A 15,000-nucleotide genomic window follows, 5' to 3' on the forward strand; every position below is an offset into this window, starting at 1 on the left:
ACTACCGCACGCATAATAGCAAAGTGGCCTTGACCACGCCTCCACGTCTTAAGTTTAGATCTACCGCCTCGTCTTATTGCTTAAGACTTATGAAGTGCATAATAGGGCCCCTTGTCTGCCTGTCTGCCTGCCTGCTTGTCTGTCTGTCTGTCTGCCTGCTTGTCTGCCTCCCTGCTTGTCTGCCTGTATGTCTATCTGAGTGCATCTCTGTCTATCTGTCTGTCTGCCTGCTTGTCTGTCTGTCTGTCTCTCTGTCTGGTTGTCTGTCAGTCTGTCTGTCTGTCTGTCTGTCTGCATCTCTGCCTACCTGTCTGTCTGCTTGCATGCCTGCTTGTCTGCCTTCATGTCTGTCTGTCTGTCTGTTCTCCCTGGGGCAGAGACGTGTGCACCAACTCCATGTGGTTGCCTCAGTACTTGAGTGTTCAATGACAATAAAGCTGAATCTCATCTCCTCTTCCCCTCCAGACCAGAACCACCATCAAGAAGCTGGCTGTGGCCCCCAAATGGAAGAACTACGGCCTCAGGGTGTTTGGCTTCATCCACCCTTACAGAGATGGTGAGCAGTGACTCCACTTCATACTCCTGACACACACACACACACACGCAAGCACACACACGCACGCACGTAAACACACGCAAGCACACACACGCACGCACACACGCACGCACACACGCACGCACGCACGCACGCACACAAAAGCACACACACACACACACACGTACAGCTCGTAAACGCAGAGCACACAAAACAAGACCCTTGTAGGCCCTTAGCCCGACCTCCATAGAAGTCAAGCACCCCTCTCCAACCAGAGAGCTAAATGTCAAACACTCACAAGGGGCCCCTAACAAGTATGCCTCCCCCTCCAACACTACTCTCAGAAGCCAAGGGCCCTCTGTCTACCAGGGCTAAGTGCCCTACGCCCTACAAGGCACCACTTGCAGCGAACACCAATTTAGAGAGTTATTAAGCTTTGAAAATGTGAAGAAAAAAAAGCAAATAAAGGGATCTGGGATGTGACGTAGAGGAGGCTGTGGCGCAGGAGGTAGAGCTGGTCTCTAATGGTCAACAAGGTCGCAGATTGGCGATTCGAACCCCGGCTGGCCACGTGTCGAGGTGTCCTTGGGCAAGACACTGAACCCCAAATTGCTCCCAATGAGCGGGCCGCCGCCTTGCATGGTAGCTTGCCGCCATTGGTGTGTGAATGTGTGTGTGAATGAGAGGCCATTGTAAAGGGCTTTGGAATCAGGCGCTATATAAGTGCAGTCCGTTTACCATTTGACGTCGATGGGAAAAGAGTGTGGCGGTGGAGGTGGGCAGCCACAGGTGGCCTTGAGGAAGGGTGTGTGTATCTGTGTTCCCCACTCCCCTGCACTGCCTGTGGGATAACCTCTTCTCCTGCTCTATGTTGAGTGTTCTGTTCCCCTGACTGATGGTGTACTCTGCACAGCAGGGCATTGAGGAAGTGCTTCCCCCTGTATGTGGATTTCCAGTCTAGCCTGTCCTTGATATTTAGTATTTTGTGGTCAGCCTGTTTTGGAGACTGGGTTTTCTCCTCCTTTTATTTTCGAGACAAGTCCGTTATTTGTACGTTACCTGACTACCGATCTCAGTAAAGAGACTTTACTATCGCTGTCCACCGTCTACCCTCTGCCCTGCCCTGCACCTGGGTCCACAATGCACACCAGAACCCCACAGTCCTCTATGGTTACTGTGTGGTCCTCTATGGTTACAGTGGTCCTCTATGGTTACAGTGTGGTCCTCTATGGTTACAGTGTGGTCCTCTATAGATACTGTGGTCCTCTATGGTTACTGTGGTCCTCTATGGTTACTGTGGTCCTCTATGGTTACAGTGTGGTCCTCTATGGTTACAGTGTGGTCCTCTATGGTTACTGTGGTTGTCTATGGTTACAGTGTGGTCCTCCATGGTTACAGTGTGGTCCTCTATGGTTACAGTGTGGTCCTCTATGGTTACTGTGGTCCTCTATGGTTACAGTGTGGTCCTCTATGGTTACTGTGGTCCTCTATGGTTACAGTGTGGTCCTCTATGGTTACTGTGGTCCTCTATGGTTACTGTGGTCCTCTATGGTTACTGTGGTCCTCTATGGTTACAGTGTGGTCCTCTATGGTTACAGTGTGGTCCTCTATGGTTACAGTGGTCCTCTATGGTTACAGTGTGGTCATCTATGGTTACTGTGGTCCTCTATGGTTACTGTGGTCCTCTATGGTTACAGTGTGGTCCTCTATGGATACAGTGTGGTCCTCTATGGTTACAGTGGTCCTCTATGGTTACAGTGTGGTCCTCTATGGTTACTGTGGTCCTCTGTGGATACAGTGTGGTCCTCTATGGTCCTCTGTGGTCCTCTATGGTCCACTGTGGTCCTCTATGGATACAGTGTGGTCCTCCATGGTTACTGTGGTCCTCTATGATACAGTGTGGTCCTCCACACACACATACACACACATAGGGTTGTGGGGTAGTGGTGGTCTAGTGCAGTGGTTCCCAACCTTTTTTGTCTTGTGTACCCCTTGAGCTGTTTTGCCATGCCAGAAGTACCCCCTCACTCATGCGTGTTGATTATTTCCAAAAATTTTCAATTAAACACTAACTTGCAAATATAACATTTATTATACAACAGTTAGTTCCGACCAAGTAATTTGATTGGACAAGAGGCATTCCATGGCATTCCATGAGTGCCGATATACAGTATAACAGCACTGGGACTTTTAACTATATCTATATCTGTATCTGTATCTGTATCTGTCCACCGCACATGTGTTCTATTACAGTTTTTTCCAATTGCTAACACAATAAAATGACATGCATAGCACAATTATTTAAACTGACACACAGAGAGCAAAACCTCTTCTCGAGTCTCCAAAACTCTAAACACATTTTCTGCTTTACACACATTTTGCTATTCAAAATGGCACTTTTTAAATGCACTAAACACGGTTCTCTGCCTAAGACACAACAATCTGACCTAAAGTCACATGTTTGCCATTTCAAAACACTGCCATTCAAAATTAGACTACATGAGCTAATTGGTCAATACATGTGCCACCTGGCCAAACACCTCAATGGTTAATTCATTCATCACACACACACACACACACTGCCTCGAGACAGCCAGCGAACGTCTGTGTGAAGCAGTAGCTGCTCATGCTCTGACCCGCTGCCATGACAAAGAGTTTGAAACAGTCTGTGGTTCATTGGCCGGGACTGAATGAAGTTAATCACCTTAACTGCGTCATCCATAACTGCACTTAACTCGGGGCTCATCCTTTTGCTGGCGAGTGCCTCCCGGTGAATAATACAGTGCATCCACTTAATTTGGGGGTTCACCTTCATCACACGCCCAAGCAGCCCACGCACCTTACCCTCCATCGGTACAGATGTGACTGCAGCATTTCCACTCCAGCTCGTTGTCTTTGAAGAAGCTGTCAATAATCAGAAATATTTCCTCGCCAGTTGTCTTTCCTGGCAACGTCTTGCAAAACAAGATATGCTCATTTATGTCCGACTCTTCTTTATAACGCACAAAAGCCAGCAGCTGAGCCTCCCCACTGACCTAGGTCATTTCATCTAATTGCAAAGCGAACTGACCTGCTTGCTTCATTTGATCCACCACTTGTCCGACAATATTTATGGACATAATCAATCCGACGGGAGACGGTATTGTTTGATAATGGTACCAACTTGAGCGCGTCAGCTGCTTTCTTGTCCAGCATAGTTTTAGCCAAAATCATAGCGGCAGGCAAAATCAGATCTTCGGCGATTGAATGTGTTTTTTTTGTTACTTAGCCACCAGTAATGAAACAGCATAGGACGCCTCCAGTGCTTTGCTTGACACACTTGCCGCTTTCTTCAGTGTAGCCTGACTTGACTTGAACTCTGACAGTTTTCGCTTGAAAAAGTCGTCAGTTTTACCAACAGTTGCTAGGTGTTTGGTGCTCTGGTGTCGCTGTAAATGGGATGGCTTCATTGAATTATTAGCCAGGACTTCGCCGCAGAAAAAGCACTGTGGCTGTGGTGGATCAGCCGATGTACATGTAAATCCCCACAAAACATGTTTCCAGATAATAGCGGGGTCCTTTTTTCTTTTTTGCCTCAGTTTTCTTGACCGTTACTGTAGCTGGTCGTTTTAGCCATCTGTCCATCTTTGCGGTAGGTTGCCATCTGACAGGCCTAGCTGACTTCCATGCGAAAATGATCGTGAACATGATTTAAATGTGACGTGACTACCACTTGTGTTACAGTCATCACCTGTCGGGGAGGAACTTCAGTTGCAGCGTACCATTCTAACAACAGGTTTATGAAATGACTTGTATATTTATTAAAAAAATTGGAAGGGGAAATAAATTATAATTCCAAATCTTTCCAGGTACCCCCTGCAATCCCCTCACGTACCCATAGGGGTCCGCGTACCCCCGGTTGGGAACCACTGGTCTAGTGGATAGTGAGTTGGACTTGTGATCGGAAGGTTGTGAGTTCAAAACCCGCCTGAAACCACACCACTACTAGTGTGCCCTTGAGTAAGGCACTTAGCCCTCAGTTACTCCAGGGGGAATGTCCCTGTAATTCGTAATTGTAAATCGCTTTGGATTAAAAGCGTCTGCTAAATGGCAAAATTATTAATTATTAAATTACATAGGCACACACTCACACCCACACACACACACACACACACACGCACACACATAGGCACACCCACACACACACACACACACACTCACACCTGTCTGATATTGTGAGTGTGTTCCTGCAGGTGACTTCCAGTTTGCAGTGTCGTCAGATGATAACTCAGAGCTGTGGCTGAGCCCGGACGAGAGCCCTCTGAACGCCAGGCTGCTGGTCTACGTGGGCCGGGTAAGCACCAACACACACCGCTCAGCTGTCACACACACACACACACACACACACACACACACACACACACATATGCACGCACGCACGCACTCACTCACATACACACAGATGCACGCACACAGACACACAGACACACACACAAACACACACACACGCGCACGCGCACGCGCACACGCACACGCACACGCACACACACACGCACACACACACACACGCACTGGCCACTTCATCATACTTCAATCAGACTTCATCCATCCCACTTCTGAACAGTGACTACATTGGTTGGTTTAATTGGACTCCAGGGTCTCTGCTCCATATTCAGCCTCTGTGAGACAGACGCAGGTCCAAACTCAAACAATGTGTCGGCGGTAACGGGTGAAGAACCACCGTCTCGTCTGTCTCAGGTGGGCCGAGTGGCACTCAGGTGGGCGGAGGGGCGGTCAGGTGGGCGGAGGGGCGGTCACGGAGCCATGTTCGTGACAGCGAGCAGGCGCAGTTAGGATGCCATCTGTTGAGCTGAAACATTCTTACCTTGAAAGTAGCTAGCGAAGTAACTACTTTCAGATACACCCCCCCCAACACCAACACCCAACTGGTTTTTACCCAAGAGGTCGTTACCACGTCGAGGTAACATCGATTGATGCCTGAGGTTGGTATATTGTTTGTTGGTTCTTGGAGATGTTCATTTACATTTTTTACATTTAGCAGACACCTTTAAAAAAAGCGCATTGCAACATTTGTCAAGTACAAGACAAGTACATTTGTCTAAGTAAGTGAATCATCTGTCCATCAGTCCTCACAAGAAAATGTCTAATCTATGCTAGGGCCAGGGGCCATTGGCAGGAAGAAGGAAGAATTCCTTCCATCTTTCTTTTTTTAAATTATTTTATTCTTCCTTTCTAAAATGTTCTTTAAAAGCACCTTTCTCAAACTCACAGACACTATACAGAAAATAATAGAAGCAGGACAGCAAACAACAAAAACAAACACAACAAACAAAAAGGCAGCAGGCCATGCTGTAGGAAGGGTTAATAGTGTTAGTCAGGACCATGCCATGCTGTAGGAAGGGTTAATAGTGTTAGTCAGGACCATGCTATGCTGTAGGAAGGGTTAGTGTTAATAGTGTTAGTCAGGACCATGCCATGCAGGAAGGCAGGTCTGAACAGATGCGTCTTGAGTCTGGTCTTGAATGTGTTGAGAGTGTCAAAGCATTGGATGGCTGGTGGAAGGGTGTCCCACCACAGCTTGGGTGCAGCAACAGAAAAGGCACGGTCACCAAGTGTGTGACGCCTAGTGTGGGGTATGACGAGGAGATCAGCATCGGAGGATCGGAGGTGTAGGGTTGGAGTAGGCCAGTGAGGTAAGCAAGGGCCATGCCTTAACACCAGAACAGCCATGGGTTGGGTCATTTGACCCTGTGAGTAAAACAAATGTTATATCTTTGGACTCGATCAAATTTCAGGACCCTCCTTTTATGACTTTTACTAGATATGTGCGTTCTACCACCCAGTATCCTTACATTTTCAAAATCACATCAGGATAAGCTAGTATAAAGCTATTTTGCAGTTTTCCTGTGTTCTAGTATTAAAGGTGAGTAGATAAACTACAGGGCGGTAGAAATGATGAAGAGGTCTTTAGGAGGGATAGTTAAGATGTAGCCTGAAGAGATGGATCATCAATTGACGGCGGAAAAGATAGGTAGTGACTCTGCAGTCCTGACAGCAGTGGGCAGCTCGTTCCATCAGCAGTGGAGATAAACTAGTTATTGCAGTTATTTAATTAGTATGGATTGAACACAGTGTTTTGGCAAACACAGTGGTCTGATGGTGTGTGTGTACTTCCTGGACGGACAATAGCACATCCTGTCCTCAGAGGAGGTTATTATCAGGCGTCTCCTCTCCTCCCCTGCTTCACCTCCTCTCTTATTTTCAGATCTTTTTCTATCTATCAGTTTATTAGTATCAATAAGACTGTACAACTCCTCCTCTGGCTGGCTTGACCGGGGTGATCAGAGTCAGGCTGGAGGATGTTAACACTAGAACAGCTCTTTTTACCTACTAAAAGAGCCCCTCTTTACAATGCTCAAGCTGCTATTTACACACAACGACCACTAGTTGGCTGCTTGTAAATTAGCCTGCTTCCTACACAGAAAAACGTCAAAATAGCTTTACATTAGCTTATCCTGATGTGATTTTGAAAATGTAAGGATACTGGGTGGTAGAACGCACATATCTAGGAAAAGTCATGAAAGGAGGGTCCTGAAATTTGATCGAGTGCAAAGATATAACATTTTTCTTTACTCATGGCTGTTCTAGTGTTAAATCTTACCTACTGTAAACAAAGTCCCAAGTGTCTATTGGTTTTATTTTGTATTTTTACAATATATATCTATATCTATCCATTTGTCTCTATCTGTAAAGCAGCAGGGTGGAAACCCTGGAATGCAGTTGACCTTAGTTGTCCCTGCTAAGCAGCTTCTCACCTCCTGAGACCTAAACTCTAAAAACCCTCTAACACCCGAGATAAAGCTCAAACAGAGCCAGGGGTCAACTCCTCTAACACCGAGGTCAAACCCCCCAGCCTGCCTGTGACCTCCCCTAACACTGTTAAGGTTTAAGCTACGGAACCCAGGCACGGAACACTGAGACAGAACGCGTCAAATGTAAATGATATGTTTAATGAGGGGGGTAACATAGTGGGACTAGGAAGCATAGATGGTGGAGGCAGGCAGGCAGGACAGGCAAACAGGCAGGCAGGCAGACAGACAGGCAGGCAGACAGGCAGGCAGGACAGGCAGACAGACAGGCAGGCAGGACAGGCAGACAGGCAGGCAGGTAGACAGGCAGGCAGGACAGGCAGACAGGTAGACAGGCAGGCAGACAGGCAGACAGGCAGACAGGCAGGCAGCAGGCAGCAGGCAGGCAGGCAGGCAGACAGGCAGGCAGGCAGGCAGGCAGGCAGGCAGGCAGGCAGGCAGACAGACAGACAGGGGAGGCAGCAGGCAGGCGGGCAGGCAGGCAGACAGGCAGGCAGACAGACAGGCAGGCAGGCAGGCAGGCAGGCAGGCAGACAGACAGGGCAGGCAGGCAGCAGGCAGGGCAGGCAGACAGGCAGACAGACAGGCAGACAGACAGACAGACATGCAGACAGACAGACAGACAGGCAGACAGACAGACAGACAGAGAGACAGGCAGGCAGGCAGGCAGCAGGCAGGCAGGCAGGCAGGCAGGCAGGCAGGCAGGGCATTGAGACAGGCAGGTGGGCGGGCTGGCAGGTGGGCCTGGTAGATTAGGATTGCGATCCGCAGAATAATCCTAGCGAGTCGAAACAACAATCTGGCCATGAGTGGCCGGTAAGCCAGGGGTTTAGATACCGCTAGTGATGAGGTAGAGGATGTGTGGGTGCAGACGAACAGGTGGCAGAGGATGATGGGAAACCGGAGCCTGGCCACACCCACACACAGCACGAACAGACAGACAGGGACAGACGGGGTTGAGGGAGCCACTGGCGCCCCCTAGGTGGTGGTGGAGGGCGTTACAAACACCCCTGAGGCCAGTGGAGGTAGAAATCGGAGGACAGGCTTCAAGGAGGGTCGGTGGTGTGTTTGATGCCATTCGTCATTCGATTAGATTCCATGCATTACAATGAGCCTGTCCTCCGATCTCTACCTCCACCGGGCTCCCCAGGTTCACACCCTGTATGAACGTGGTAGTAGCTGTAGTGGTGAGATGACCGTGCTGGAAAGGATAGTGGTGAGATGACCGTGCTGGAAAGGATAGTGGTGAGATGACCATGCTGGAAAGGTCGCAGTATTACACAAGAGATCTGGTCTTGGATTAGCGTTGAAGTCAGGGGTTTGGTGAAGAGTAAAGATTGAGGTGAAGGGTTAGGTTATGGATAAGGATTAAGATTACCATGTGTGTGTGTGTGTGTGTGTTCACAATCTAACTCAGATATGCTCCATGTTCTTTATTTCCGCGTCGATATTCAGAAACTAATAAACTAAAAACAAAAAATATTTTGGAAATTCAAAAGGTTTCCATCCATGCCCGACTTTGAAGGAATCAGAATCTGTATTCCGAACGGAACGCCAGATATCACCACGGTTCTTCTCTCGGAACTGAGATTAATTAGCCCCGCTACGAATATTGATGTGACATTTGAAATGTCTGCCGGTGGAGGAACAGGGTCCGGTTAATCACAGGGGAGGAGGTAACCATGGAGAGGGTAACCATGGAGAGGGATCCTTCTAATGTCAACCAAGAGACTGGCAGCAGGGGCCACACCGCTCCCCGGGTTTAGGGACGGATCGCCCTTTTAATGATATTAAAATAAGAAACGTCCTCCTTTATGCTCCGTCTGCCCTCTTCCTGCTTCCTGGAAATACTCAGAAATGAAGAAATATGTATTCATATATATGTAGAGGGAGAGAGAGAGAGAGAGAGAGAGGTAGGGATGGAGAGAGAGAGAGAGAGAGAGAGAGAGAGAGAGAGAGAGAGAGAGAGAGAGAGAGAGAGAGAGAGAGAGAGAGAGAGAGAGAGAGAGAGAGAGAGAGAGAGAGAGGGCACGAAAGTGAGATTTTCTTCCCTCATATAGAAAGAGCAAAGTTATTAGACCGGGGTAGACCCTTCCATGCATTTACAATGAGCCCAGCCTCCGATTTCTACCTCCGCTAGCCTCCCCCCGTATTAAATAAGTGTCATCTCAAGTAGGAAATTATATGATGCTCCTGTGGGTCGGGATCAGTCAGCTGATCTGGGAGCAGTCAGATCACCATCTCCATCAGCTCAGCAGACAGTCATTAACACGTCAATACCTATATCATGTATTGCATCACTGTACTTTGAGCTGCAACGTTTGCAGGAAAAGCGCTATACAAATAAAGTAATTATTATTATTATTATATAGATCTAGATATACATATAGATATAGGGTGAAATGCACTCACACAACCAGAGTAGGTGTCCTGCAGTGTTCTTGCACAGTATCACTGAGTGTGCTGACCTTTCTGGACCTTCAACATGCAACATCAGAGGAGGCGGTGAAGGAGTAGAAACACATCTTGGCTGTATTTCCCAGGGGGAGGCTGGTGGAGGCTGGTGGAGGTGGGACGGCTCATTGGAATGCTTGGAACAGACTGAGGGATGGCAGCAGACCAGTCCTCCTCCTCTGTTCCACATACTGCCACCACCTACAGTATACCCATAAGAGTGTGTGTGTGTGTGTGTGTGTGTGTGTGTAATTATGAGTGTGTGTGTATGAGTGTGTGTGTGTAGTGTGTGTGTGTGTGTATGTATGAGTGTGTGTGTGTGTGTGTGTGTGTGTGTGTGTGTATGAGTGTGTGTGTGTGTGTGTGTGTGTGCGTGCGTGTGTGTGTGTATCTGTGTGTGTGCGCGTGTATGTGTGTGTGTGTGTGTGTGCGTGTGTATGTATGAGTGTGTATGTGTGTATGAGTGTGTGTGTGTGTGTGTGTGTGTGTGTGTGTGTGTGTGTGTTCAAAATCGAACTCAGATATACTCTCAGATATTCTTAATGAGCGCCAAAGCCTTCCTCTCTGCATGGTACACCGCGCAGGAAACACGCGTCATCGACCATTGACCTCTGTGAGGACGCGAGGCAGTGATCCGCAACGTTCTCCGCGGTTTGTCTCCGTGGAGACCGCAGTCAGCATTCCGTAGGCGTTCTGGAATGCTGAGTGGAGTGGGGAGGTCTGGGCAGGACGATCAGGAGTGGGGATGGTTTTGTCCTTGGTGACTGATGAGACAGTCTGTACAGTGTGTTACCAGAGTGAGAACAGGAATAGCTACGATTACCCACACCCACCCCCACCCTCCCTCCCGCAAGGACCTCACCTGCCGCCCCAAGGCCTCACCTACACCAGTTAGTACAGGCAGGGGGGGAGGGGTGCTCGGGGATGACTACTACCTGGTCTTCCCAAGGCTAAGCAGGCTAAGTGCACACAGCATGTTTATATTTGATATTTTACATTTTGTAGACATTTACCAGACGCCTTTATCCAAAGCGACTTACAACAAACACATTTGTTAGTGAATCGTCTATCCATCAATCATCATATAAGAAATAGTAATCTATGCCAAAACCAGTTAGCTACAATGCTAGAAGAAGGAAGAATTACACTCGCCCTTTATACATACAAACAGTTCTAGTAGAGAAACAGTACAGGAGGGATAGTGGGGAGGAGGAGGTCTTTAGGAGGGACACTTAAGATGTAGCCTGAAGAGATGATTCTTCAATAATCTACGGGGGAAGATAGAGCTAGTGGTACTGAGCATTAAGTAGCAGTAGTAAACCTGCCTCCTATCTCTCTGATGGAAGCTCCATTGGCCCTGCTGTGACCTTAAAGGGAACCCTGGTTATTAAGGGTTAATTATGTAGGTCTTAATACGCTCTAATTGCCATCTCCTACTAAATGTATGTTGGTAGAAAGACATGAAATATGTTCATTATGTTAAAAATCCTCAATCTGTAATCCATATTTTTAGATCGCCATATTACTGCAGTAGCGCAGTAGTGATGTCACAGGGTTGCAACTTGTATTGCTGGTATCTTTCCTGACCTGCAGTGGATATAACGTGCCACATATACAATGCCACATTGTGTTGCGTTTGGTTGGAGCTATCAGGCGAAAGGGAACATGGGGAGTGATATAAGTGTGCACAGCTTTCCTACCGATAAGAAGAGGAGAAAGCAGTGGGAAGATGCATGTGGACGAACCCAACTGCCTAAAGATGTGCGTCTTTGTTTTCGCCACTTTTCCGAAGATGCATTCGAGGCGTTTAATCGACCAATGCTAATGAAAGAGCTCACAGATGCCGTTAGGAGTCTAAACGACCTCGGGTAGCGAGCGAAGAGCGCGTCAGGAAACGGCGAAAACAGGATACTTTGGATGCTCTCTAGCTAGGAGGATGTAGCAGCACTAACACAACACCACCAGCAGACACCCTAACCCTACCCTGACCATGGAGGAGCCGGACAGTCCGCCAGGTCAGCAGTCTGTAAGTGCTCAGACGGATATAGACATGTCAGACGGATATAGACATGTCAGATGACTCAGACGGATATAGACATGTCAGACGGATATAGACATGTCAGATGACTCAGACGGATATAGACATGTCAGATAGACGGATATAGACATGTCAGATGCAGCATATAGGATATAGACATGTCAGATGCAGCATATAGGATACAGACATGTTAGATGCAGCATATAGGATATATACATGTCAGATGCAGCATATAGGATATATACATGTCAGATGCAGCATAATAGGATATAGACATGTCAGATGCAGCATAATAGGATATAGACATGTCAGATAGACGGATATAGACATGTCAGATGCAGCATATAGGATATATACATGTCAGATGCAGCATAATAGGATATAGACATGTCAGATGCAGCATATAGGATATATACATGTCAGATGCAGCATATAGGATATAGACATGTCAGATGCAGCATATAGGATATATACATGTCAGATGCAGCATATAGGATATATACATGTCAGATGCAGCATATAGGATATAGACATGTCAGATGCAGCATATAGGATATATACATGTCAGATGCAGCATATAGGATATATACATGTCAGATGCAGCATATAGGATATATACATGTCAGATGCAGCATAATAGGATATATACATGTCAGATGCAGCATATAGGATATATACATGTCAGATGCAGCATATAGGATATATACATGTCAGATGCAGCATATAGGATATAGACATGTCAGATGCAGCAGTACAGAGGCCAGCTGACGTGTGTGGTCTGGTAATTATGGATGTAAACAACAACACCAGCGATTATGTCCCACTCGCCTCCTCACCTGATCGTCTGAATGTTGATCAACATTTTGGGTAATGTCTTCTCTGCTGTCCTCCTCGCTTAAGTTGCGCTTGGGTTCAAATTGAAAAGACGCTGGACAGAAAACATAGCTAGCGACCTGCGACCAGTAGGCTAAAAGCAACCAGCAACCAAAGTACGGATTACGGATTTTTAACATAATGAACATATTTTATGTCTTTCTACCAACATACTTTAGTAGGAGATGGCAATTAGAACGTAGTAAGGCCTACATGTCTTAATAACCAGGGTTCCCTTTAATCACTGTGTGTGTGTGTGTGGGTGTGTGTGTGTGTGTGTGTGTGTGTGTGTGTGTGTGTGTGTGTGTGTGGAGAAGCATTGGTGGGTGACATATAAGGGGGAGGGTATTGATTTTCTGTCCCAAACGAAGGCTAGAAATTCTTACAGCCTGCTCACACCAACACACCCACACACACACACACAGTTCTGGGGAAATGGATACTGTGTGGAGGAGGTGTGGTCGATAGGACAGCAGACAAGACGCTGGTCAGTCTGGAGGCCTGGTCACTCACTCCCTAGTCCCTACACACACACACATCAGCATGAGGAACGCTGGGGAGACACCCGTCGCCGAGTGTTGCGTGGCTCTATAATGCAGTAGAGTGTGCGAATGGCCTGTTTGAATGAACACCCTTGGGCAAGATGCGCTCTAAGTCCATTTTTCAATGACTGATTAAAGCGTTCCACCCCCCCGTTGGCCTGGGGATGGTAATAGGCTGTACGGATGTTGCGGATGCCCTTACTCTCCAGGTAGGAGGTGAACTCTGCAGAGATCAGTTGGGGGCCGTTGTCAGTTGTAATAGTCTTTGGCAGCCCCCAGCGGGCAAAGAGAGAGTCCAGGAAGTCCACAATGACCTGAGAGGTCACCGAGCCCGTAGTGGTAAGCTTGGAATGCAGGTCATAAACAACCACCAAAAAGCATTAGTGGTGAGGAACTCCATGGATCTCCCCACAGATGTCTAGCTGCAGGTGCTCCCAGGGCTGAGAGGGCCAGGCCAGAGGTTGCAGAGGTGGGGGAGCCTGGTGTCCAGTCTTTCCACTCACCAGGCAGGCAGAGCAGTCCCTAACCAGGGCTTCAATGTCTCTGTCAATCCCTGGCCACCACACCAGGTCCAGACAGCGCTGTTTGAGCTTCACTATGCCCAGATGACCCTCGTGCGCCATAGTCAGAACACGCGCACGCAGGGCACCCGGGACCACAGTGCAAAGTCCCCGTGCGACGCATTAAAAAAATGCGGGTTAAAAAAAGAAAAGAAAAGGGGATAGAAGAGATAGAAGGAGAGGGAATGAAGGGAAGTGTAATTGCTCTCTGCCCCCGTAGCCACTTTCCCTTACGAGACTGACACTTGCTGAGTCTGAGGGCTGTGGAGGTGTGGGGGCCCACCCGCACCCTCTGGGGGCGGTCGGTCAGGAAGTCCTTGATCCATGCACATATAGAGTGTGATAGACCCAGGTCTAGTAGTTTGGTCACTAGCCTGTCTGGAAGGATGGTGTTGAAGGCGGAGCTGAAGTCCACAAAGAGCAGTCTCGCGTAGCTGTTTCCCCTCTCCAGGTGGGATAGAGTGGCGTGGAGAGTCGTCGCGATGGCGTCCTCTGTGGACCTGTGGGCTCTGTAGGCGAACTGGTATGGATCCAGGTTGGGCGGGAGGCGTGTGAGTATGTGGGCCCGGACTAGTTTCTCGAAGCACTTCATGATGATTGGTGTGAGTGCCACCGGGCGGTAGTCGTTTAGGCAGCTCACCGTGCTTTTCTTCGGGACTGGGATGATAGTTGAGGTTTTCAGGCAGGGTGGGATGGTGGCCTGGGACAGGGACTGGTTGAAGATGTTGGTGAAAACCCCGGCCAGCTGGTCGGCGCAGTCCCTCAGCACCCGTCCCAGGACGCCATCCGGCCCCGAGGCTTTCCTGGGGTCCACCGCCTTCAGCACTCGTCTCACTTCATGCTCTGTGAGGGTGAGGCTGCTGAGAGCTGGAGAGAGTGGTGTTTGTGTTGTGGTTACCTCCGTTCGCCCCTCGTCGAACCGGGCGTAGAAGGTGTTCAGCTTTCCCGCCAGCAGGGGGTCGTCCTCTGCGGCTGTGAGCCTGTTGGCTCTGAAGTTTGTCATGTGCTGAACCCCCTGCCACATCCGCCTGGAGTCGTTGCTCAGGAAGCATTCCTCAATCTTCTCTCTGTGGTCTGCCTTGGCCTCTTTGATGCCGCGCTTTAGGTTAGCCCTGGTGGTTCTTTACAG

The 15,000-nt window shown here is 48.4% G+C and overlaps 1 protein-coding gene across 1 annotated transcript in view; it reads left to right on the forward strand.

Moving 5' to 3' along the window:
• The window catches only part of b4galnt4a (beta-1,4-N-acetyl-galactosaminyl transferase 4a), a gene marked incomplete at both ends in the record, with an annotated part of 347,224 nt that overhangs the window by 219,186 nt on the left and 113,038 nt on the right, over positions 1–15,000 (forward strand). Inside the window, 2 exons of the mRNA XM_080544549.1 lie at positions 466–556; positions 4,768–4,868. Of these exons, the coding sequence (XP_080400675.1) occupies positions 466–556; positions 4,768–4,868 (192 nt within the window). The remainder of the gene's footprint in view (positions 1–465; positions 557–4,767; positions 4,869–15,000) is intronic.

Source organism: Nansenia antarctica (genome assembly GCF_963989245.1).
Source record: "Nansenia antarctica genome assembly, chromosome: 14".
Classification (NCBI taxonomy): domain Eukaryota; kingdom Metazoa; phylum Chordata; class Actinopteri; order Argentiniformes; family Microstomatidae; genus Nansenia; species Nansenia antarctica.